The sequence below is a fragment of the Botrytis cinerea genome, chromosome 6, assembly GCF_000143535.2.
Source record: "Botrytis cinerea B05.10 chromosome 6, complete sequence".
NCBI classification, from domain to species: Eukaryota; Fungi; Ascomycota; class Leotiomycetes; order Helotiales; family Sclerotiniaceae; genus Botrytis; species Botrytis cinerea.
Window position 1 is genome coordinate 1,511,318 of NC_037315.1, and position 25,290 is coordinate 1,536,607.

The 25,290-nt window shown below is 43.2% G+C and overlaps 9 protein-coding genes across 10 annotated transcripts; 5 read left to right on the top strand and 4 right to left on the bottom strand.

Moving 5' to 3' along the window:
* The first annotated feature begins 1,472 nt into the window (after positions 1-1,472).
* On the top strand, positions 1,473-3,832 carry BCIN_06g04420 (hypothetical protein). The gene is made up of 4 exons (XM_024693532.1): positions 1,473-2,930; positions 2,994-3,214; positions 3,271-3,313; positions 3,384-3,832. The coding sequence occupies exons 1-4, from the start codon at positions 1,808-1,810 to the stop codon at positions 3,539-3,541; spliced, it is 1,545 nt and encodes a 514-aa protein (XP_024549318.1). The 5' UTR covers positions 1,473-1,807; the 3' UTR covers positions 3,542-3,832.
* An 81-nt stretch (positions 3,833-3,913) lies between these two features.
* On the bottom strand, positions 3,914-6,033 carry BCIN_06g04430 (hypothetical protein). Its single transcript, XM_024693533.1, has 5 exons — positions 5,333-6,033; positions 5,116-5,273; positions 5,012-5,058; positions 4,850-4,951; positions 3,914-4,792 (listed from the first exon to the last, which is right to left on the bottom strand). The coding sequence occupies exons 1-5, from the start codon at positions 5,983-5,985 to the stop codon at positions 3,974-3,976; spliced, it is 1,779 nt and encodes a 592-aa protein (XP_024549319.1). The 5' UTR covers positions 5,986-6,033; the 3' UTR covers positions 3,914-3,973.
* A 455-nt stretch (positions 6,034-6,488) lies between these two features.
* On the bottom strand, positions 6,489-7,177 carry BCIN_06g04440 (hypothetical protein). The gene has a single exon (XM_001559203.2). The coding sequence runs from the start codon at positions 7,124-7,126 to the stop codon at positions 6,641-6,643; it is 486 nt and encodes a 161-aa protein (XP_001559253.1). The 5' UTR covers positions 7,127-7,177; the 3' UTR covers positions 6,489-6,640.
* An 810-nt stretch (positions 7,178-7,987) lies between these two features.
* BCIN_06g04450 (hypothetical protein) lies at positions 7,988-9,025 on the top strand. The gene has a single exon (XM_001559202.2). It carries the CDS (start codon positions 8,219-8,221, stop codon positions 8,762-8,764), a length of 546 nt encoding a protein of 181 aa, XP_001559252.1. The 5' UTR covers positions 7,988-8,218; the 3' UTR covers positions 8,765-9,025.
* Positions 9,026-9,466: 441 nt separating this feature from the next.
* BCIN_06g04460 (hypothetical protein) lies at positions 9,467-10,957 on the bottom strand. The gene is made up of 3 exons (XM_001559201.2): positions 10,365-10,957; positions 9,876-10,314; positions 9,467-9,820 (listed from the first exon to the last, which is right to left on the bottom strand). The coding sequence occupies exons 1-3, from the start codon at positions 10,643-10,645 to the stop codon at positions 9,629-9,631; spliced, it is 912 nt and encodes a 303-aa protein (XP_001559251.1). The 5' UTR covers positions 10,646-10,957; the 3' UTR covers positions 9,467-9,628.
* Positions 10,958-11,113: 156 nt separating this feature from the next.
* Positions 11,114-13,008, top strand: BCIN_06g04470 (hypothetical protein). The gene is made up of 5 exons (XM_024693534.1): positions 11,114-11,181; positions 11,227-11,714; positions 11,786-11,894; positions 11,956-12,429; positions 12,498-13,008. The coding sequence occupies exons 2-5, from the start codon at positions 11,520-11,522 to the stop codon at positions 12,851-12,853; spliced, it is 1,134 nt and encodes a 377-aa protein (XP_024549320.1). The 5' UTR covers positions 11,114-11,181; positions 11,227-11,519; the 3' UTR covers positions 12,854-13,008.
* A 39-nt stretch (positions 13,009-13,047) lies between these two features.
* On the top strand, positions 13,048-15,150 carry BCIN_06g04480 (hypothetical protein). The gene has a single exon (XM_001559199.2). The coding sequence runs from the start codon at positions 13,418-13,420 to the stop codon at positions 15,083-15,085; it is 1,668 nt and encodes a 555-aa protein (XP_001559249.1). The 5' UTR covers positions 13,048-13,417; the 3' UTR covers positions 15,086-15,150.
* Positions 15,151-15,326: 176 nt separating this feature from the next.
* Bckmt6 lies at positions 15,327-20,433 on the bottom strand. Its single transcript, XM_001559198.2, has 2 exons — positions 17,960-20,433; positions 15,327-17,911 (listed from the first exon to the last, which is right to left on the bottom strand). Exons 1-2 carry the CDS (start codon positions 19,796-19,798, stop codon positions 15,554-15,556), a joined length of 4,197 nt encoding a protein of 1,398 aa, XP_001559248.2. The 5' UTR covers positions 19,799-20,433; the 3' UTR covers positions 15,327-15,553.
* A 47-nt stretch (positions 20,434-20,480) lies between these two features.
* BCIN_06g04500 (hypothetical protein) lies at positions 20,481-25,225 on the top strand. Of its 2 annotated transcripts, none has more exons than XM_024693535.1 (3): positions 20,481-20,621; positions 20,691-22,340; positions 22,405-25,225. In XM_024693535.1, the coding sequence occupies exons 2-3, from the start codon at positions 21,978-21,980 to the stop codon at positions 25,063-25,065; spliced, it is 3,024 nt and encodes a 1,007-aa protein (XP_024549321.1). In that variant the 5' UTR covers positions 20,481-20,621; positions 20,691-21,977; the 3' UTR covers positions 25,066-25,225. The 2 variants fall into 2 exon arrangements, with proteins under 2 accessions (XP_024549321.1, XP_024549322.1); XM_024693536.1 differs by having other exon boundaries at positions 20,481-20,568.
* Positions 25,226-25,290: the final 65 nt, after the last annotated feature.

Here is a 25,290-nt window from a genome sequence, read left to right on the forward strand (position 1 = left end):
TTACTCCGAAGAATATCAGCTGACTCATGCGGCCCGGTTCATGAACCTCATATCTTACTTCTGACAGAGTCCCTACTATCTGCACCTACATACATTAATATTTACGAATAGTTGAGACTAGTGTCGCAATATGTGTCGCAATATTGACTCTACGGTCAAATCAATAAGCGTTGGTTGATACAAATGACGAATTAGCAGAGTTTGGCGTTCAAATCCACCTTGTAATCTTATCTTATCTTGCCTTAGTGATTATAATGTTACACCGAGCTTTTTGATTTATTCCTTGAATGTTTGAATCTTTGCATGATAATGGTCCGTGAGAGTATGTCAGCATGCCTGAAAGATTGCATGGAAAAAGCGTCTTGGTGTGATCGTATTCGAGAGCGTACTTGATTATACCAGTGGTGTATATCACTACCCACTTGGAGCACCCCTGGCTCCTGTTACCATCACCATGCTCCCTGTTTCTCTATTCTCAGCTTATATCCCCTCATTGTTCCGTATTAGGATCAATGTTGCGATTTTGTTGGAAAACTGATGTCAAAGAACTCACCAGGTGGCATCCAACGTCTTTCATTCCGACGCCCCCATTGTTATAACAATATCTTCTGACGTATCCACCCGCACACCTGTCAAAAGTAACAGTTTTCAAATCAAAGGATTGATCCTTATTGCATGGCCAAGTGTTTGTTTAGTGCCCGTTTTCTGTCATTATCATATGCCATGCGAAGCCATGCCTGCCTTTGAAATCATTATGGAGACTGTTTGGAACAAACAGTTATAAATTTGAGTTTGTGACATCTCACCACACATCACAAATATCAAATCATGGAAGGCTGACTATACGAAGATTGTACGGAAATGGTATGGCTATACGCATTGATAGATATGATTCTATGTGAGAGCGTGGCACGAAAACTAGAGGCCAATTGACAACGATACAAAATTCTGTGAGGAGTTGAAAGGGTTCTGAATGAGGATTCCTCTATGCTGGTGTGTTGCGCACTTATCATTAAGTGATGTTTGATATCACGTGATATATGAAACCTCACTCTCTGACGTTGTACGATTATGCGGTGTACGATTTCAAGACTATATATCCTTGATATGCGATCAATAATAGTACGTTATGATCTATGAAAATTCGCAATGTTCAGTCAAAGAAGGAATTTTCCTAAGGTTCTGAGATAGTGGATAAGATAGCTGTCAAAGTTGCTAGCTTTACATGGCGTTTTTGACGTATGGGGTTCCTTAGTGATCGCCTGTGTCAAGAGATTCCCTGCCTTAAGTAGTAACAAAGATCTACTTTAGATCTGTGATATGTAGGCTTATCAATCCAAATCCCTGTTTCAAGTTGGCTATAATTTTTTTGATTTGTGGGATTCCTTAATGATCTTCTAAATCAAAAGCTTTCTTACTTAGGGTCAGATTTGACACATGATGACACGTATATTGGAGAGATAAGTCTGCATGATACTTTGCATTACTTTTGATGATATGATCTCTACTATTTATAGTATTAGTGATCTGCCTTGCATCTGTTAATGCCCACGCTGGTCAATCCGATACCCAGTTTTAACTTGGCATAGCCTTACCGAATGTTGGCATTATGAGCCCTACTATTTGTCAATGGTGCGATGATATGTTTATGTCGCATAAAAAGTGACAACATGATTACTTCATAAGAGTCGGGATTGATCATAAAGAGCAGTCACTCTCCTCATATCTCTTTCAAATCGCCACCTAGAGTGAAAGGCTTGTACTGTCTACTAGTCATATAAATTGACATCACTTCTTGATTGCAAGTATGATATTCTCTAATGGGACGAGCTTCAATGTAACTACGGCATCTATAGCTTTATTTATCTTTTGTTATGCATTGAAGCAAATCAAGCTTTACTTCACGAGACGCCAATTCCGGAAATCAAACGGTTGTCAACCAGCTCAAGCAAAATACCCTTTGAAAGATCCAATATTTGGTCTCGATTTGGTGTTGGATACAATCAAAAATGCCAAAAACCTACGACATCTCGAAGGAACTTCTAAGCGTTATGAGCAGCACGGAACAACTTTTACATCCAAGCTTATTACGTATCCCACAGTTTTCACAATCGATACAGAGAATGTCAAAACCATTCTTGCAACAAAGTTTGATGATTACCGGCTCTCATCAATTCGAGTCGATGCAATGAAACCTGTGTTTGGACATGGGATTTTCACAACTGATGGAAAACTGTGGCAAAAATCTCGCGCACTCCTTCGGCCTACTTTTGCGAAGGAAAGTATATCTAACCTCGAGGCTGCTGAGCTACATTTCCAACATTTACTGAACCGTATCCCCCGCGAAGGGTCTACTGTTGATCTACAAGATCTCTTTTTCAAATTCACCATGGATACAGCTACTCAGTTTCTTTTCGGACATTCCGTCAACTCCCAGTCCAACTCAGATCATTCTTCGGGTGGTGTATCCGATGCAGAATTTGTTGAGCAGTATACATATACCCAGCTCGAAGCATCTCATAATGTACGGCTCGGACCACTTGCACGATTTCGATACAATCCAGCAGCTACCAGGGCTCAGAAGACTGTTTTTAAGTATGTCGATCATTACATAGATGTAGCTCTCGATGCGCTCAAGAAGGATGAAAACAAGATTAATACAAATGATGTCAAATTTGGTCCCTACAGTTTTCTCGAAGAGATAGCCAAGTTGACTACAGATCGACAGGTTCTGCGGGATCAAGTGTTGAATACTCTTCTGGCGGGCCGAGATACAACAGCTAGTTTACTCAGTAATCTGTTTTTCATGCTAGCACGATATCCGGATGTATGGAGAAGGCTACGAGCCGAAGTGCTGGAACTCGATGGTCAGTTGCCAACGTATAACGATCTGCGAAATATGAAATATCTACGTCAATGTATTAATGAATGTAATTATACCGCCCCCCTCTCCTCCAATTCCTAGTTAGAGATCAGATGCTAACATCGAATAGCTCTCCGTATCCATCCGGTAGTTCCGGCCAACACTCGCGAAGCAGTCCGCGACACTTGTCTTCCACGTGGTGGAGGAAAAGATGGCCAAGAACCGTTATTCGTGAAAGCGGGCACACAGGTTCTGTACAGCGTGTACTCGATGCATCGCCGCAAAGATCTATTTGGTGAAGATGTGGAAACTTTCCGCCCAGAGCGCTGGGATCAGATACAGCCAAAATGGGTATATATCCTGATCCGTGTCTTTTCTCCGTATCTCAGCCATGCTAACTTGAATAGGAATTTCTGCCATTCAATGGAGGGCCGAGAATTTGTTTGGGACGTAAGTTTCTCCTATTTCTTTGTTATAATTCGAGTGGTTTATCAATGAATGACTAAAATTTTGTGCACAGAGCAATTCGCATTGATCGAAGCCTCGTTTGTGATTGTAAGAATGTTGCAGGAATTTCAAGACATTGAGCAAAGAGATGAGAAGCCATGGCAGGAGGCATATACTTTGGTTGTCTGTTCGCACAATGGGGTACAGGTATCGTTGAAGTGCGCAAAATAAATGCTGTTATTTAGTCACAAGAGAAAATGAGGGGAGAACTTATGTTTTGGCGATTACAGACTTTAAATTAAAAGACTTTTGGGGGTAATGAGATCCATTTTATAGATGTTCGTTTTTGATGTTCTCTCTCTCGAAACTCTTCTTCACGAGTTGAATTGCCACATTTAGCTAGTGCACTCATCGAACATTCTTCTACAGCTTGATAGCCGGAGTAGTGCAGAACAAATCTGTAGTCATCACATCTCACATAGTGTGGTCAAATAAACCTGACCCGCGCTTAATATCGACTCATATTCGGTGATTACTGCTTGATCATCGTTGACTACCAGAAGTTGAAGACCCCCGCACTGAAGCTACTACCACAAAGATTTTTGGATCGGAAAATATTTTGGTTGCTAGACTGAGTAATGCTCGGTGAGCATTCGAAGACTACTATTGTCCAAACTGAAAATTTCTTGCGCCAGTATCGAAAATATCTGAGCTGCCAAGCTGAGGTTCTGGAGGCAGATGCTGTCCAAACATAAAGCCACTCCCTGGAGTGGAGTTAATGCCAGAGCTATTTCCAAATCCGAAAGAATTGGAGGCATCTAATTGTGAGTCTGAGGTCAGATTTCCAAAACTGTGAGATGTACTTGCACCTGAATTTGAGCTGAAATTCAGCGTAGAGTTGAAGGTACTTGCCAAAAGCGAGGTCGGCGGTGCCATTTGTTTAGGCGGAGTTACCCAGAAGGAAGCCAGGAATATTTCTTCCCTCTCTTTTTCCTCTGCAATGGATTCGTGGGTTGGATTATATTTCAAAAGTTTTTTGGGATCCTGATATCCTGGAATGCTCGACGCAGCTTTTTCTGGCCAGTAATTGGTCACTGGCTGGCTATCTTCATATATGTATTGCTCTTCCATATTCTTGCAAAGGAATCTACCAGTGGTACAGAAATCTAGTAATTGTTCCGCTGTCATACGCTCATGGGGTGAATACGCTAGACATTGGAGTAATGTTCTTATGAGAGTTTTGGAATAGATACCCTGGCGTTTTATAGTGGGATCATCGAGTAGGCCCCGTCCGCACGTTAGCACTAGTGTCCGTAACGCTACTGTAGAGTCACTGTCAGATGATGGAAATCCCACATACGCCATATCTTGGCCTATTCTGACTTGTTGTTTTGTCATTAGGAAATATACTATTGCAGCTATACCAAAGACATTGGCAGGCGTACTGTAGAAACGGTTCTTCATTTGAGGAAAAAATTGTTCCTTTGAAAGATTAGAAAGTTGTGAAATAGGGGAAATGGCTGAGCCAGATTAACATACTGGGCTTCCCCATCCGAGAGTCAAGTTGTTAGCAATTTGTTCGAGCCATCCGGGATCTTGTGGGTCATTAGGAATATGGCTTGCTAAACCAAAGTCTCCCATCTAAATACTTGGTTAGTCAGCCGGGTACTCGAACTGATGGACTTCTATCATTTTGGTTACCTTAAAGATACTGATATCATGGCTTTCGTCCTTATCTCCAATGAGTACTATGCAGTGAAGAATAAACATCATTGCGACTAAATAACTCAAAAGGAGCAACTTACTATTTGCCGGTTTGAGATCCAAGTGGCACATGGGAATCCAGGCTCGCTCATTTTCATCCTCTAAATTCTCACTTCCCCTCTCGAGCACAATGCATGCTCGAGCTAAACACTCAAATATGTTCCAGATGTCTTTCTCTTGAAGTATAGTACCGGAATTTCTACCACTGGGTCAGCAGTGCTTTTTTTTTATACCTAATTCATAACAGCTTTCACTTACTCAATATGACTTGTCATCCAGTTTTCGACATCGCCATTCTCGCAAAATTCGAGATAAATCCTACTTTGACGCCTCTTTTGCCTCTTCTTGAAGTTTTCTCTCCTGATATCAAACATTCCTCCAATATTACGTGGTAAAGCCTCGCCTTCATGGTATCCCCGATATATCTTCAGAATATGTGGTGCATTTCTATCCACAAATAATTGAAGTAACAATGATTCGCTCAGAAGATCCTTGTCTGATCCGTCAGCTTGTTTGATCACAACATACTCAGGCATCCTTTCCGTTCCCTTTCCAGGCCCAATCTTTCGATACAGATCTGCAGAAGCGGCTCCGCCCTTCCCGAGATGTCGCACTCCTTCCCATGTTTTCTCAAACTCGGGCCATTGTTTCCATGTTTCAGCTAATTTGCTCCATGCTTCTGCTTGTACATATTCGCGTTGTGAGGGAGTGTAAGAATCCCAGTCAGAAGAGGAGGGCTGCCCAGGAGGTGGTACACGCGGTGGTTCTGTACTAAATATGGGAGTGTACGATAAATTAGGTGCTATATTGGCGCTTCCAGGTTGCTGCGTAAGACCAGGAATACGACTTTTGACAGGCAGCCGTCTATTACTAGCAGTTTGTCGTGCACTGGGTCTTCTTCTACTAGCCATTGGCGTTTGCTATACCGGCAATTATGGTAGTTGATGACAGTGACGAGCTGTTTTCAAGAATTCATTAGTTTTTCATAAGCATTATGATTTTTTTGTGTTGACAGCTCTGATGTAATCGGACAAAGAAAGTGCTTTGAACGGGATCTAAGGTTTTTTCCCCTTTGAGAAATTAAAGAGCACGTTCTTTGTTTTTGTTGTTCAAATGCTGTTCTTTCTCATCAGAACAAACCCAAAGAAAGTTCTTCGCTGGTGGTTAAATCACAGGTCTAGTGTGACTAGTTGCGACAAACTTGAATGAAAGGGGCAGGGGAGCTGGAACAGTGCAAATAATGAGGTGAATACACTAGTGTTTCCCTTTAGCGAAAAGAAGTTCATTTGCGAAGAGCGCGTGTCTGCACAATTTATACATATTATCTTGTTATTAATCACATGTCAATCTAATTATTATACACAATGACACTACTGCATGTCATAAAATCTTCGTTTTGATCGGAAAATGAACATGTATTTCATTAATCAAGGCCTGCGTAAGTCATACATCATACAGTCTTCCAACCTCGTGAGATACTCCTTGATACTTTTTTTTGGTGGCGTTTTCATAAGGTAATGCTCTCGACTTATCTCCTGAAAGTCACCAAGGTGTTCCACTTACCTTTTACTCCTTCTTCGAGAACTGTCTCGCTATTTTCTTAATCCTTTCGCTCATCTTTCTCACCAATTTCTTGGGCTTGAATGGCTCGACTTCAGCCTCGAGAGGAACTGTGCATGGCTCTGCAACAGGTCGTTGTGGTTGGCTCTCACGTACTGGAAGTCTGCTTTCGGTTTCGCGTGGGTTCGGAGGCTGACTGGAACTTTGACGGGGCGTCTCTTCGTCGTCTTCCGGAGGTGGAGATGCAGTTGGTGGAAACTTGAGGTTTGCAACATGAAAATCCTCCAATTTCATGCCTTCGAGCTTCTTCTGATTACGCTGTGTGGTCCTGACAACACAGCTGAGACATTCACCCTCGTCTATCTCGGTCGGTTCCGAGAAATGAAACTGGCAGTTTTCGCGAGAAATCTTAATCTTCATCGCGTGGGGGCAAGCTTCAAGTAATCTAGCTACGCATCCGCATGCGTAAGCGATGGTCTTGTGAGCGCACATGTTGAGGAGTTGAAATTGGTTTTTATGGTGGTGATCTTGGCTTAGGCTGGCTGTTGATTTGTGAGTAGGATATGAGGATTGAAATGGTTTGGAGAGAGAAATAAATCAATGGAAAGAAATTGAACCTGTATGTATGTGGAAACGCGTTGTTGTTTAGACATACTTCAGATATTGGAAGTTAATAACTGTAGATCCAGCACAACACATTTCATTAACTGAGGATGGAACCACGGAGAAACAACATCAGAACAATTATGTATGGACCAGAGATACTAAGCCGGGTTAAGGGAATATCGTACTCCTGATTTCATTCTTACTTTGTAGTAGTATTGTTCCATAGATCAAATAGCGCATTCAATAGAATGAGCGTCATTCCAGGCTGCTCATCTAAGGAATCACTTCTGAATCGATCTGAATACTGCTAATTTGACTATCAATTTGATGTATTATAGGCAAATTTGGAAATTAAACAAACGAAAAGCCTTAACATTCTATGGACTGCTTGAAAATGTTCCATTTGAAGTATGCACGTCCAGCCATTTTGAGGTGCTTTCGGATTTGGATTTGACGATTTGCTCTTAAACCTTGATCTAGACTTCTAGATAAAATGGATTCGTCTCAGGGGTTCATGAGGGAGGAGTTTTTCAATAAAAACTTGCTAACATGGCAGATCCGCGATTACTCCAACAACATTTGTAATGTGGTATCATATTCATCCATTGTTTTCAAATAATGAATAGCTTACGTTAACCAGCCGGGGTTTCAAAATCTTCACTAAGAGCATGTGCAGCCACAATACATACTCTTCAATGGTTAACTACACTGCATTTTCATCAAGATGTATACTCATTTCTTACAAATGATATCATTGTCTGTGTACAGAGATCTCAGAACAGATAAGAAACAAACGAATTCTCATAAGTATAAGAAGGGCTCTCCCAACTTCTCTTATATTCCCCATACCAAGCTTCAATATCAAGCAAGGCATAGAATTAACAAGTACTATACCAGATATTGAAACCACAAGAAACAACAGCTTATTCCCATAAGTAAAAACCTCCATAGAAAATCTTCAGACCAGCAACCGCAATCATGAGGAATTTCATCATCGACGTCATTATCGACATCCTCGTCAACATCGACATCAGCATCATCATTTACTTACTCGCAATCATCGGAATCGCGGACACCAATAACCAACCATTAGTAGAGGGAATCAAGCTTTTCGAGTTCATGCCTCCAGGAGCACCAACCAAACCAGATACATCCGGAATCGTCTTTAGGCAAATCTGGTCTCCATTTAAATGGTCACTGAATTTTTCCTGCGCCCTGGATACCTTTTCTAACAATACCAATTGCTACTGGTTTGCCAGCGTCACCAATTATCCAATCTCGAAGCAACCAGTCCGCAAGGACTTCGTTTTTGAGCTTGAAACGGAGGCAAAATTCAGAGAAATAGATCTCTATCCGTGGTATCGCTCGGACAGTATCAACATCGTCGAGGTTAATCCACAGATCTTGCCAGCTGATTACACCGAGAAGACGAAGGAACGTGGCACCCTCTTTACCGTTCTCTCAATGGAAGTAAATTGTGTGCGAGAATATGGAGCGGTATCGACTCTTTGGTGCGAGCGATGAATTTACTAGTCGAAGAGGAGCCTACGAGCAGAGCGAACGTGATGAGTCGTGGAAAAAGAGGGGAGAGCAAGCTCGAGCAAGATTTAAATCATCTCGAGTCCATGTTAAAAACTTTCTCTTCATTTTCGATTCTGAGCGGCCAATCGCTTGTTCCAGTGAAGGCGCGAAAATCAAATAAAAATATGAACAGCCTGTCAGCCATAAACTATAAATTTTCTAGACACTGAAGTGAATCCATAAAATGAACAGTAATTCTGACCAGAACCGAAAATGAAACCAGTACTTCGATATAGAATATATAGCACCTACAAAAAGCCCGTTAGTAGTATCCAATCCTATTGCTTCACCGTCCCTATTTAATCTAGCCCTCAGAATGGGACTAGATTAATATCTCCTCACTTTGAGAGTTTGCCTCGCTCAGTATAACCGTAAACGGTGGAGTTTGAAGAAAGATGGTAATGTTATCTCTATTCCTAGGCCAAGGAGTTCATTCTTTGAATGAATGGGTACAGTTCAATTGACACTGCTCGAACAAACTTGTGTCGATGTTTGGCGCCTCTCAGATTTGTGGAATTCCTGGATGTTTATTTTTGGGAATTGATACCCCAAAAAGTTCTCAAGAACCCACAAGATTTTTGAACAGCGGGTAAATCAAAAGTGAAAAAAGATCATGATAGATGTAAAAACAAAAATGTAAAAAGGTGAAAGAGGATTTCTCATTTCGAACATATAAAGTCATAAACATATAAAACGCCGATAACCCAGAGCTATATACAAAAACACCACGCCCAGTCCCATGTGGAATTATTCATTCCATCTATGATCCAGCATTTTAATTCATCCCTTCAATCCAAAATTCACCGTTTACATCTTCAAATCCTTTGGTGCCAAGATGATGTTGTATTCAAGGTCCAATTCTGCCTTAGGGTCATCCTTGCGGGGCTTGAAGTCAACGACAAGATCTGGCTTGACAGCAAAGACAGTGTCGGTGATGAGGTATGGATCGGTGTTTGGGTAAATTTGAGTTGTGACTGGCTTGTAGTTTTCGTTTGAGATCTGCGGGTTTCTGCATTAGCTTACCAGTCATATTAGGATATGCGGTGTAACTTACCATCAAGTGAATGTGAGCAGGTCTCATTGGGTGACGATCAAGCAATTTCAAGAGAACACCGGCTGGTCCATCGGTGGGCAGAGAGTAGGCAGTTGGGTGAAGACAGTAGAAGTGATATTGTCCGTTCTCATCGGTTCTGAACTTTCCTCTCAAGTTGTTATCGGTTTGGTTCTCAGGGTCTTGGAAATCGTATTTTCCGTTGGCAGATGCTTGCCAGATGTCAACGACTGCGTTTGGAATTGGCTTCTTAGTGACCAAATCGGTAACGGTTCCGTGCATCAAAGTAGTCTGTCCGCCTGCAGGTACTGGGTCCTGGATGATGCTACCGCCAAGTGGTCTGAATGGGGCGTTGGGGCTCCAGAAAGGACCGAGAATTGAGGAAGATGTGGGGGTCTCGCCAGACTCGGTCATGATGTAGTGTGCAATTTCATCGACGACACTAAGAACATTGTTAGATGCAATTGTGGGGTAAGGTATTTGGCTACTCACGATTCGAGTCCGAGAACATCGGAAATTCTGTGACCTTCATTTCTGGTGGGGGTGCTGATTTGTCCGATAGTGTTGACGAAGTTGACACCGGTCAACCACTCGTCGATTGTGAGTTCGTTCTCTCTTGCGAAGTCATGGATGTGTTGGATGAGAGAGCCCATCAATTGTCTCGATCGAGCGTCGGTCTTGGGACCGATAGACTTGATGACATTGGTGGTGAAAGTTGGGTCGAATCTCTCGAATCCCTTGGAAGTACCGGTGGTTTCTTGTTGGGTCGACATGTTGTTGCTGTTGATTGAAGAAGATGTGGATGGAGTTTTTGAATGATAGTATCAAAGGAGGATGAGATGGAAGGATGAATATGAAGAAGATGTTGTTGATGATGGAAATAAACCACTTACCTCGAGGAGAAGGCCTACCTATATATGATTATTTGCCCAAGTGCCCTCACGATATTCGCCCTAACGATAGGAACGAATCAACAAGCATCTTAGGAGTAGTCTGCAATGCCTACTCCAGAATCGGTGATCGAGTGACCCCTCCAAAGTTCCAGCAATGGGTTGAGACGGTAGTTCAGTCGGCTGTTAGCGTCCAAATAATGTCGTTTAGCATTGAAAATAGCACGGCACTGATCTTCGGAAACGCTGCTACAGCAAACGCTAAGTCACGAGTTTGACCGGAAGTATCTTTTGCCACATGAAATAGTCCAAAACCATTCGACAATGGAAACATGATTAGTTGGACTGTATGTCAAACCATCTGTCTTAGCTTCTTAATTGAGTTGATCTAATTCGCTCTCCGCATTTGTTGCCATTAAGTAAGTGTCTGTGTGAGTGAGAAGTCCTGCTAACAGTGCTATTAGAGTTCTGCTCTTCTCTTGGAACTGTCCGGGAAAGTCTTTAACCGTCAAAATCAAAATTACCGTGCGAAGTCCCCGGATTACGCCCCGCAATCCTATAACCTAGCTATGGCCCCGCCAACAGCAAAACAGGGGGTTTTATGACGGTAATGCCTCGATAACAAAACAATTTTCATTTCTTTAAGATAATATTACGGCCTTTTCCCGTCATCAGCTCATAATTGAGAGAAGTCGTTACGAGATTCCAATTCTAGATTTCGAACTTGGTCGGTCGCCTCACATTGGTTGTAACGTGTATGTTCAGAAACTCTCTTGTCCGCCGACTCTACCCTCTGCAACCGAGAAGAATGCTTCATCATTTGATGGTGGGAACTTGGACCCCTCCAGGTGCAATTTTTACCATTGAGTTTGATGATGAAGCATTAACTTTGAAATTGCTCAAGAGAACACCAATTCCAGAAGATGAGCCAATTTCCTGGATGACTTTTGATGTAAGTTTGGGTCGCTGTCTGAAGGGAGTCTAATGGGCGCCAGCAGGTTGAGCTGACATATTCATGAATAGCATGCGAAGAAAAACATATATGGAGCTTCAATGAAGAAGTGGTCAAGTCATTCTGTCACAAGCCCTGCAGAAATCCAACATACCACTTCACATCCTATGTCCCATGACCGTATGTAACTTCCTCGGTCGCTGTGTTCTTTGCGAAAGTTTCTAATCACGTTTGCGAATAGCATCTGCATCGAAATCTGATACGAGAACAAGAGCGATTTTCTGCTTAGCATCAAAGAAAGCACCTTATAATGTTTACGGCAATCCATTCTACGAATTCGCTGGGCATGGAAATGTCTTCTCTGTTGATGAAAATGGCGCATTGAAGGAGAACATTCAAAATTATGAATACAGTCCCGAATCCGCAATACACGGCATGGTGTTTGACGCAGAAGAGAATTATCTCTATTCTGCAGACATGTGGGGGAACAAAGTATGGACACATAAAAAAGATAGCCAAACAGGTTTACTTGAGTTGGTGGGAAGTGTAGACGCGCCAAAGAAAGGAGATCATCCTCGATGGGTTGAAATACATCCAAACGGAAAATACCTTTATGCTTTAAATGAGGCAGGAAACAATTTGGCAGTTTATGTCATTGATGAGAAAACTCACCTGCCAGTATTCACAAACATTACATACCCTCTGGTACCTCCAGGTATGCGGTTCTCCTTGATTTCATTTCCGCACACATTTTCCCGCTTAGCGACTAACACGTATTAATAGGGGTTCCGAATTTGAAGTTGTATCGATCCGACGTTGTTTTCATATCACATAGTGGCAAATATCTCTTTGCGACATCACGATCGAACGATTTCAAGGTTACAGGTTACATAGCAGTGTTCAAACTCGGACCAGCTGGAAACATCGAACGACAGATTTGTTTGAATCCAACACCAACAAGCGGAGGCCATTCGAATGCGGTTAGTCCTTGTCCTTGGAGTGATGAGTGGCTGGCTTTGACCGACGATCAAGATGGTGGATTTGAAATTTATAGATGGCACGAGGAGTTTTTGTATCGAGTTGCGAGAATTGATATCCCGGAACCTGGTTTTGGCATGAATGCCATTTGGTATGATTGAAGAATATGAAGAATATAGAAGAATATAGAAACAAAGATAAACGATGCTCATCAGTTAGCATACTCACTCGTACACGACATGGAGTGTAAATTGTAGAAATGTAATTATACAAAAAATCCACCGAGGACTTCTTACCACATGTTAATTGGAAACCATGATGAACCTGAACCTTAATGAGTGCCTTAAATCCTCCTGGGTTAACCTAAGGCATGAATTAATCCCCTCACTTGGAAAATGCCGGAGAAGTTTCTGAGTCAAACACATAAGTTACCGGATTTCTAACCGCTATTATTATTCAACCACCCTCGAGCCACCCCTCAATAATAATATGGGGACGATATTTCATGGCGAACAAACATGGAGGGGCACATATGGCCATGTGAGACGGTTAATCGTTCTGCCCCCTTCATCGTCTCGGTCCCGTCCATAATGCGAAATTATCAGCAATTCTCCCTCAGGAATATTCTCGTCAACACATCTTTTACTTGTCCAAACGATTGAATTCTACAATAAAGTCAATCCATACAGAAGACTCCAAACAGTCCCACTACAGCATCCTCAATCATGGCACCCATCCCCGGTATTCTGTATGTTACCATGCAGCCTCAAGAATCACTTCCAGATTCTCAGTGGCACGACTGGTACAACAATGAACATGGACCTCTCCGATTGCGTCTTCCCTTCGTCACAAATGGTTTCCGCTACCGCGCAAGCGACTTGTCGTCTACAAAGCCAGCTTCAACATCGCATCCAGAATGGATGGCCATTTACGATGTCACAGATATGGCAGCCATGAACACCGATACCTATCTTCGACTCCGCGGGCCCGAAGTCAAGACCGATAGAGAAAAAGAAACAATGGCACAGATTAAGGTGGACAGGAAACTATATGATTATATTAGTGGCAAGGAAATCGACGGATACAAGAAAGTGGAGGAAGTGGGGTATGATGAGGGGAATTTCGTGGTGACTTCTACAGCTGAAGTTAAGGAGGAGTTTGACGAAGAATTCAACAAGTGGATGGAAGAAGAACATTTATCAATGATTGCAAAGATTCCAGGTTGGAGACGCACAAGGCGCTTTGTTACGAGCAGCATCCTGGGAGGCAAAGAAGGAAAGGAGTATTTGAACATAATTGAATTCGCTCCTCGAAACGATGCATTCGGGGAAGCATTTAAAGCCGTTGGTTCGACAGAATGGGCCAGGAGACTCACATCAACCGCTTTGAATTCCTTTAATTCTAGGCAGTACAATTTATACTACACATTCGGTGCCGCACCTCGAGATATTTCCAACTTTTCGAAATCCTATTCGACTAATTGGAAATCAATTGACGGAAAGACAAGCACTGGACCAAACACCATTGCCGAAGGGGGAGCCATCGAATCATACATAACAACAAAGGATGGAGTTGATCTTGCATACCGACTTGAAGGATCTCCTGACCCAACCGCTCCCCTTATTATCCTCAGCAATTCCATTCTTGTAAACTATTCAATCTGGACACCCTTCATCCAAGCATTCCTTGCATCACCCACTGGCAAAAACTACCGCATTCTCCGCTACAACTCCCGTGGACGCACATCAAACGCCGGCTCTTTACCCGTAACCGTTGATCTTCTTGCTTCCGACATCATTCAAATTTTAGATACTCTACGTGTTCCTAAAGCAGCTTGTCTAATTGGTGTCTCACTCGGCGGTGTCACCGTTCTCAACACTGCACTCAAATACCCCACTCGTGTTAATGCTTTTATATCTTGCGATACAAATGCCTATGCTCCTCCTTCTAACCCCAAAGCCTGGGATGAGCGCATCGCCATGTCTGCGGCTGAATCTGCCAAATCATCCAACAATGAACAGATTGTGGGCTCAGAATTGGCGGAAATCACAACGCGCAGATGGTTCGTAGCAGAAAATTACGAGAACGAGACGTTGAAGAAGAGATTCGAGGATGTGAAGAAACAGGTTGAGGAAAATAGTTTTGAGGGATTCCAAAAAGGCGTAAAGGCTCTTTATCAGTATGATATTAGAGAAGAGATGAAGAATCCAGGGGTTGACAAGGCCCTATTTGTGGTCGGTGGTAGTGATGGTGTTTTGCCCAAGACAATGAAAGAGATGGCAGGTAATTATGGAAAGGGTGTTGAGTGTAAGGTTATTGAAGGCGCAGGACATTTACCAATGGTCGAAAAGCCAGAGGAGTTTGCTACTGTTGTAGCTACATTTTTGGGTTAGCTTACATTCATGTCGAGTTGTTAAGTAGTTATTAGATGATCGAATGTTATCATCATATTTCATCAATATTGAGCCTTCTCTGTGAACTTTGAACTTTTGCCCTGCAGTGTTTTTGTGCATCTAAATAGAAGTTTCGATCTTATCATCTTGGAACTGAATTCACATTATAATTATTCTGCACCTCGCCAGTGAACTTTCCAGTTTACTGTCGTACAAAGTAAAGTAGAAGCATCGCATCAGATGTAAACTTCGTTCCATTATGTATCTATGTACCTATGTGCTTAACTATCCCGTATATCCATCAACCCACAATTCCTAACAACGGCCCACCAGTCCATCATGCAACTCACCAATATTATACTATTGTAGAAACACTGCAATAGAGACAGACGGAAAGATAACCAGAAATGAAGGCAAGGGAGTGATATATAAAGATCTCTTACGTAATACAAATTCTTGCTTCCTCCTTCATCGCGTATATCTCAGAGGAATCTTTGCTCGACGAGCTGTTCTTCTCACTGCGATCTCTTCTTCGTTTTCATCCTCATCCTCGTCCTCGTCCTCATTCTCATTCTCATTTTCTTCTTCCGCATCTTCCATCTCGATATCTGAACCCTGACCATGCAACATCTCGTCTTCGGCATCGCTATCATGTACCATGTTGTCGTTGAGCTTAAGATCAGTATCTATTATCATTCCATCGCCATTGCCAGTGTCTTCCTCCTCACCAGGGTACGCAGCATTAGATGGTCCTGCAACATCATATTCATGAACCTTCGCCTTCTTGCTTGCTTTTCTCGGTCTTCCTTTCTGCCAACCTTTCCTCTTCGTTGCTACCGTTCCCGGCACCGTTCCTTTACCGTCGTTTCCACCCAGTCTGTTTAATGTCGCTTTATTCGTCTTGGGCATCTTTCCTTTCCCCTTTCCGCTTTTCTTATTCAAGCCGTACAACTCTGCAAACTTCGGACCATAGTCGAAGAGTAATTCCTCCCCAATGAGAATATCCCGAGTAGCTCGAAATGCAATCCTGTGCTCTCCATTGACTAATAGAATCTTTGCAGCGCAGTTCATTCCATCAGCTTCTGATTCCGCATGGTTTATGAATCTCGTCTTGTTTCCCATTCGCATAGCATCTATAGTCCATTCTTTGTTCAAGCTGAATAGGAAACTCATGAATTTCGCATTGTATTCCACTCCTCTGCGTTCGGTTTCATTATCAGAAATCAGTTCTCCGGTATATTCGCTTAGGAAGTCCCCTTTCCTGACAGGCTCTGCAGTGAAAAGTCCAAAGCCAGCTCCTTCAATGGGAGATTTCCCGAGAATCAATTTCTTATTCACGCCCCGTTGCAAAGCTATATTTTGACAACCATATTGGAAAAGTTCATTCTTATGACGGCTCTGCGGTCGTATCCGAGAAATTGCTCCACAGGTATTGCACAGATCGCCGCATTCGCGGTTCATTTGGAAGCATATGCATGTATCCGATGCGCAAGCCAGACCCGTTGAATGACAAGAACAACCTGCGAATCGTCGTTCACAGTGATCTGAGCAACCACAGAATTGTTCGCAGAGCAGATTGTTGAGAGCGCAATAGCATTTCATGTCGCGACTACAGGGTCCTTCGTGTACGCAAGGAACAGGTTGAGAGCGTAGTTCATGCAAGTGTGCCATGGTGCTATCTTGCCAACCTGGTTTGAGGCCGCGATTGCGAGGCATTGCTTTGGGATTGTACCACTCTACCCGTTCGCTCGGCTGGCGGCTCTTACTCCTGCTCATAGGGATTCTGTCCTCAAGCTCGAGGATCTTGGAATAAATCTGCCAGCAGGGCTTTTCGACAATTTCCACAAGAACGCATGGCCTGCTGGGTTTAATTATAAGTGCGTCTTTCAACTCATTTTCTTCCTCTTCGGTCCAAGAATAGTTCGCCCAATCCTTCCATCCACTGTAACATTCATTACTACATGCTTCGACAATGTCTTTGTCAGTGTTCCAAAGCTCCGGATGCCAATCCTCATCACTATGGTCTCGGCCGTTATGTTTCCGTAAAACATCTGGCAAATGCATGATAGATTTCTCCCACGCATACTCGTAATCAGACTTATTGAAGTATGATTGTTGAGGAGAACCGATTTCAGAGGAATTCTCTTCACTAGGAATATCCTTATTGATCTTTCGATAATTATACTCACCATGCGTTGTACATGCAGCACCTTGGCAAATTAAACAAGTAAATAGGGCCGTTGTCTCTAGTCGAGCCGATGGTTCGTCAGATCGTTTGTACAGCTCGGAAGTTGATCTCTCAATGTAAGCTTTGAACTGGGATTGAGATAGAACCACAGTTTCCAGATCAATCTTAAAGTATTGAGCCATTACCTCAGCGACCATAGCCATTCTCTTCAATAAATGGCCAGATAAAGGGCCACCAAGTGTTTTGAGGACCAATTGCTTTTCCTTGGTAGGATATGGTATCTTTCCAGATTGATGTCCCAAAAAGTATTGAACGAGCGTGTCCATATCACAATTGTTGTCGAAACCTATGTTTTTTAATGCGACAACCACTCGCCTGTTTATTTGGGTTATTTGTTCTTTTACTCTTGGATTATCAAGCCTTTCTGTGTACGCTGTATTCAACTCCCTTTCGAATTTATTCATAGCTTTCTCCTCATTCTGAACAACCAATGGAACATAGCGAAGTATGTCATCATCCCCTGTTATATGGTTTCGAGTGACATTGATGTGGTGAGTGTAGCTTGGCGTTCGCTCTACGCCACCATCTCCCATTATCAGTGGGCATACGTAGTTTGAAATTTTTGCTTTCTTGGGTGTCTACAATGGTTAGCAAATACTGACTTACATGATTTGATTAGAACATACTCGTGTGATTAGGCTGATAGCTTCATCAAAAGTTTCGTCTTGTACTTTAAAAGATGCAAAAGGATTTTCGTCATCATCATGAGAAGATGTATTTGACGCTGCAAGGGACCGCAACTGTAGTTTCTCCAAGTGACGCCCAATGCTAAACCCCCAATCTTCCATTCCTATCTCCCCTAGCCTTACCAAACTTGCTCTGATCTCCTTTGCGGATAACTCTTGCGATACCATGTCAGACGAAACATCTATGACTGGGGACTTTCCTCTTGATCTAGGGATAGATGATGCCAATCTTTCAAGTCTCCCTACTTCTTGAACTCTAAGAGAAGGCGAATCAGATCGAGTAGATGGAGGCCTCGAAGCTAAGTTGCTCGATTTATGACCTCTTGTCCTTCCTTTTTGGGATATTGATCTAACATTATCGTCACCATCATCAATGTCATCATCTACAGTCTCTTCATCGGTATTTTTAGCGCTCTCTCTTTCCATCTTCTGTTTTTCCCAAGCTGGCCCGCGTCTTGCCCCGCCGTGATTCCCCTTCTTTTGGTAGGGGCCTTTTCGTAGTTTATGACTATCAGCACCATCTTCCATATTTCTTCCCATTGCTTCACGATTGGTTCCGGACAGTTGATTTGTTATAGATAAGCTAGGGTTGTTTTCTTGCTTTGCTGTTGATTCAGAAGACCCAGTTGCTCGTCTCATCCGCGATCTCCACAAGTGATCTGTTTCCTTGTGCGTTCCAAGTTCCTTGTGCGTTCCAAGTTCCTTCTGAACTGCAAGATCGTTTTGATTTACAATTTCATCATTGTCATTTTGATTGTATCTGCCTGACATTCTCGATGTGGACCTTCTAGTAGAAATTGGAGATTCTTTGATCTCGGGCGATCTAGATTGTTGCCTGATAGTAGCTGCAACTCTTTTAGGCACTACTCTCGCAGGAATACTACTTGTAGTAGGGTCTTTTGATACAGACGAACTGTCCGAAAGGAGTGACGTAAGAGAGTTGGTAAATGGCAGTCTTTGTGTGTTACTTTCCTTTGCAACAATTGAATCAGGCTCCGAGAGATTGGATGTTGGCTGAGCAAGAGTTTTCGAACCGGATTGCGGGCCCATAACATGGGAAAGATTGGATGTGACTGTTGGCTTTGTTGCAGCTCTGAGACCTTTCGATGCTGACGGTGTTGATCCTGTTGAACTGAGCGTGAAAGTATTGTGATTTTGATTTGAATCGGAGCTAGCTAGACCAACTGATCCCGAGTTAGACTTTCGATGTGAGACCACTGTCTTGCGGGCGGTACGGCTAGTGTCTTGACGTGGAGAAGAAACGTTGCCTACAATCCCCGCTCCATCAGACTTCAAGATCGAATGTGATCTTCTATTTATAAAACTATTGCTACGTTCACCGCTACTCTGCTTTGAAATTGATTCTGACAGGTCTTTATGGAATTCATCGTCAGATTCGCTGTCCGATGAAAGGCTATATGTCCCCCCGGTTTTATACTTTGGCGTCTTCACTGCCGACTTTGCTGTCGACGCTATTGAACTGCTCGCCGACAACTTGGTTAACTTCGCTTTTGCTTGTGTCGTTAGCGGCACAGAAGGTTCATCATCAGACGATGAACACAAGTCAATGAAAGACTTGTTACTTTTCTCCTTGGGTATCTCTCTGGAGTCCTCCCTAAGAGTTTCCTTGGTTTCCTCCTGACGCTTCTCACCACGATTCCCACTGCGCTTCTTATCCTTATCACTATCTTCTGTAAGATCGATGAGTACAGATGGAGCTGGGCGATCACGAATGCCACCGATGGAGCGCGATGCGCTGCCCCCATTAACTCCAGACATCTCGAATGCGATTTCGCTTCAAAATTAATGTAAGTCGCGGCAATATGCTACCTCTTGGACAAGCAGGTTTTGAAACTGGATATCCAACGCATGATAGTAAACTAAGGTTTTTTCGAAACCAATTTTTGATTGCCTCGTGTGTTGACAGGGGGAAGCCAAGAAACCCCCAAGTAACGTGATTTTGAGTAAATAATTGAACAGTGAATGATCTTATAGTACGATGGTACGATAGCACGCGAAAAGGGAAAATGCGATGATGTGAAGTATGAGAGGCAGAGTTCAATGAACCAAAATCTAGAGTTGAGATCTAAACATTACAGACCGAAGAGAGTCTGGAGTTGATCGTGTCAACCATATGGATCCAGAGTACGCGATTTGATACTCTCTTCGCGTCTCGATGCTGTTATCCACTTTTATACCGACTGGCCCTGGCAGATTTTGAGTCTTGGCGTTCTATTGTCCTGGAGCTGCGATTTCTGACAGGACGACGAAAAAAGAGTTGGAAGAGAGTTGTCAAGATATATTTGTTTGGATGAAGCTACCATTTTCTGATTGCTGTTCCAATAACATCAAGGGATGTTGCTTTTGCTTATTGCGTTGTGAGCAAAAAGGCCTGTGTTGTGTGAGGTTGCACCAACAAATTTAATCCTTACATAAGCAGTGGCAGAGTTCAACGGGCGGCGGGGAGGAGGCTCACAGAGTGATATGATAAGATTGAGATCGGGTTACAAATTTAAGTGTGCAAGGGAAAAAACGATTCCATTGCAGAGGTAAATAGCAAAGTCATATTCACAGGTAATCTCTGCATATACTCGTATGGGAAGTATGTATGAGAAGCCCTTTACGAATATTTGCAACGGTTGTTCAACTAACTATTCGATCTTGGCCACAGATGATCCAGTTTGTCTAAGTCTTATGAGAACCTTTATACAGCGCTTCATGTTAAGTAGTCTTTGTTTACTCTGCAGGACTCAATACAACCCATGCTTCCATCTATCTCCCTTTCCCTTGATATCATGCTCACTCATGTACCTGCAGGAAGGCTCTACACCAATGCCCCACAGCATCCAGGTGGTGTTTGATGTCCGTCTCGAAAATTTCACATGTTTGGCTGGCCGTTGATTGTTTGGTTGCAGAATTGCTCAATATGGGTAAGATGGGAATGCCTCCCTACTCTCCAACGGGTCTCTTGGGGTGTCTCTTGGAAAATCTGATGCTGGGAGTTGAAGGCCCATCTATTATATCGACGCCCTTCAAAAGAAAGAGTGATTCAGAGAGCAAACGGGTTAAAGGGCAAGAGTGGTGCTATCGGAAAATTCGAATCGTGCCTTCTCGCCCTCTCACCCCGAACCTTTGAGCTCTTGATCAATGGAAACGATCCGTTGTGCCACCCGATCAAAGTCTTCTCTATTTGGCCGTGTTGCCATTCATCAGAAGAGCAGCTTGATGGAGGTATACATTCTTGGGTTTCACTGCCTTCAGATACTCTTATGAGCTTGAACGTCTTTGATATTGATGGGCTTCTGGAGGGATGACATTCCAAAATCACGTGAAGATTTCGGGCAGTGCCGAAAAGCGGAGAAACTCCCCTGCACCTGCCACCTTCATTCTTTGACCTGTCAAATTTGATTTGGCTAAGAAATTACTTACTCCACAACTTGATGTTACATCGACTTATTGGGTGGAAAAACATACCAAGTTTATCCGTGATCTCGCGGGGGTAACCATACAGCTGTCAAGGAAATCCACACCGTCCCGATCGAAGTTGTCGCCTGCCGAGGAATCTGCCAACAATCTGGTTCCTGCGGGACTGATGTAGCGTGATTTCCGTTGGTTTATCTGATTGGCAAATTGCGGTAGAACCTTATTCCGGAAGCTCGAAAATTTAATATATGTATGAGATCGCCAATGTACTACCCCTCTCAAGATCCATGTTCGGGCCAGAATCGTCCGGTTTCTCTTGTTCTATTGGGCAGCTTAAAGGTGTAGATACGGGGTATATATGGCCATCCTCGGTACAAACGACTGAGAAGTACCTCGTAGTGGATCGCTTATACCCAAGGTACATATCAAGCACTTATGAAGTCATATATACGAAAAATTGTGTATAAAAGAGCTTGATCCAAGATGTCGTTTCCCCCAGCAAGCAACCCGACCTTTTGCTCATCTTCTACGCACCATGCGGCTGCAGTCACTATTTGCGTCGGCATTGACCCTAGGGTCATGCGTCGCTCAGAACAGTACAAATGGTACATGGCCAATACACAACAATGGTCTCACTACGCAGATTGAATGGGATCATTATAGCATGATAGTCAATGGGCAACGCTTCTTTTTATGGTCCGGCGAGCTCCATTATTGGCGAATTCCCGTACCGGAATTGTGGGTAGATGTTCTACAGAAGATTAAGGCTGCTGGTTTCAATACATTTGCAATTTATACACATTGGTACTTTCATAACCCAAACCCTGAAACGCTCGACTTCGAGAATGCAGCACACGATTTCACAAAGATCTTTGACCTTGCTAAGGAATTGGGAATGGTATGTTTTCAATGATCCAATCCAAGTTTGACAATTCAAGTGACTTGGCTAACCACATGTTTAGTATGTCGTGTTTCGACCAGGGCCTTATGTTAATGCCGAGTCCAATGCTGGAGCTTTTCCATTATGGTTGACGACTGGGGCTTATGGATCTCTTCGAAATAATGATACTCGCTATACTGAAGCCTGGACACCTTTCTGGGAAAAGGTTGCCTCTATAGTTGCCCCCTATCAACTTACCAATGGAGGAAACGTTCTCACTTATCAGATTGAGAACGAGTTGGGCTCACAATGGCGTGGAACCCCATCCAAAAAAATACCTAACCTATCTTCCATTCAATACATGGAAGCATTGGAAGCCTCCGCACGAGCTCAAGGTATTACGATACCATTCCAAGCCAACGATCCTAATCTCAATTCGGACTCGTGGTCGAAGGATTTCTATGATGGCTATGGTTCTGTTGACATCTATGGTATGGATTCTTATCCAGCATGCTGGACTTGTAATTTGACAGAGTGCGATTCCACAAACGGAGCATACAAGCCTTTCAACGTCATCGATTATTATGACCATTTCCAAGAAATTTCACCAACTCAACCGTCATTTCTTCCAGAGTTTCAAGGTGGTAGTTTTAATCCTTGGGGTGGCCCCGAAGGCGGATGTCCAGAAAATTCTCCCGCCGATTTCGCAAATCTCTTCTATCGTAATAACGTTGGACAAAGAGTGACAGCCATGAGTCTTTATATGCTTTACGGAGGAACGAACTGGGGTTGGTTAGCTGCTCCTGTAGTGGCAACCAGTTACGATTACTCGAGTCCAATATCTGAAAACAGAATGATCAACGACAAGTATGCTGAAACCAAATTGTTCGGCCAATTTCTTCGTGTAGCCAAAGATTTGACAAAGACTGACCGAATTGGCACGAACCAAACCGCTTCTACTAATCCGAATATCGTCTACTCTGAAATCCGCAATCCGGACACAAATGGCGCATTTTATGTTACGATCCACCAGGAATCCACAGTTGGCACTAGAGAGGAATTCTACATCAACGCTAACACATCCAAAGGGGAATTCACAATTCCTCAAAAAGCTGCGCCCATTGTTTTGAATGGTTTCCAATCTAAAATCATCGTCACTGACTTCAGCTTTGGATCTCACTCGCTGTTGTACTCTACAGCTGAGGTTTTATCCCATTCTATCGTGGACGAGGAAGACATTTTAGCTCTTTGGATGCCAACTGGCGAAGCTGGCGAGTTTGTTGTCACTGGTGCGAAGTCCGGCAAAGTTTCCAGCTGTGGAGGCTGTTCTTCCGTTGGCTTTTACCCACAAGGGGATGATCTCCTCGTTACCATCTCTCAATCCGAAGGTATCAGTATCTTGACATTTGATGATGGACTTCGTGTTCTAGTTATGGATAGATCATACGCGTATGAGTTCTGGGTTCCAGTTCTCACAGCAGATCCATTCAGTCCTGCGAACGAAACCGTTTTCGTTCAAGGCCCAAGTCTAGTTCGAAGCGTTGCCTACTCCTCCGACGGTACAATTTTGGAACTTACTGGAGACAACAATGGAACTTCGACACAGATCGAGGTTTTCCCACCCAAAGCTGTAAGTGAAGTCACATGGAACGGTCAATCCATTAAGACAAGTAAGACAGACTACGGTAGCTTGATCGGCAGTCTTACCGCCCCTGCACTTGATTCTTTGACTTTACCAGAGATTTCTGGCTGGAAAGCAAATGACAGCTTACCTGAACGTCTATCTACTTATGATGATAGCTGGTGGGTCGACGCCAATCACATGAACACTTCAAATCCAACCAAACCAGAAACACTTCCAGTGCTCTACATTGATGATTACGGATACCATGTTGGAAATCATCTCTGGCGTGGAAGATTTGAAGGATCGGCAAGTGGAGTATATCTCAGCGTCACTGGAGGTCGTGCCTTTGGCTACAGTGCCTGGCTGAATGGCGAATTTATCGGCTCATACGTAGGAGCTGCTTACCCAGACACAGGAGAATTGACACTTTCCTTTGGTAATCTCGCCAGCTCAAATTCCACCAATATTCTTCTCGTTCTTCAGGATAACTCTGGTCATGATGAGACCAGTGGGGCACTCAACCCACGAGGAATCAATAACGCTACCTTAATCAGTTCTTCTGCCAAGAATTTCACATCTTGGAAAGTCACAGGCACAGCTGGTAAGCCAGATACAGCGATTGATCCTGTCCGTGGTATTCTCTCAGAGGGTGGTCTCTACGCCGAACGTCTCGGATGGCATCTTCCTGGTTTCGACGACAGTGAATGGTCCTCCGCATCCCCAAGCAACATTTCCTCTTCAGCCGGCGTAACATTCTACCGCACCACCGTTCCTTTAGCCATTCCTACAGGTCTCGATGTGGCAATATCTTTCACGCTCAATGCTTCACCCTCAAACGCAGCTCTTCGTGCCCTTCTTTTCGTGAACGGATACCAGTATGGTCGATTTAGTCCTTGGATTGGAAACCAGATTGAATTCCCTGTACCACCTGGAATCTTGAATTATGATGGGGATAATGTTATTGGTCTAAGTGTTTGGAGACAAGAAGAGGGAGGTGAGAGTATGGGTGTAGATGTTGGATGGAAGATTACGGAGGCTTTTGCAAGTAGTTTTGAGCCGATCTTCGATGCGACATACTTGCAGCCAGGATGGACTGAAGAGAGATTACAGTATGCTTGATGGCTGTATCGTTGTAATAATAATGATATTCATGATTTGATGTGTTAGAAGGAGAACTTTTATTGTACGGTTGGAATTTACGTCGATATCGCGAATAGTCATTTGTGGCATCTTTGATTTATATCACTTTAATTTTAAGAAGTAAAATGCTCGCTTTTTAGAAGTTTCGGCGCTTTTGTTGCGTGTCATTTGATTTTATTAACTGAAGTCCGTAGCATCTACAAT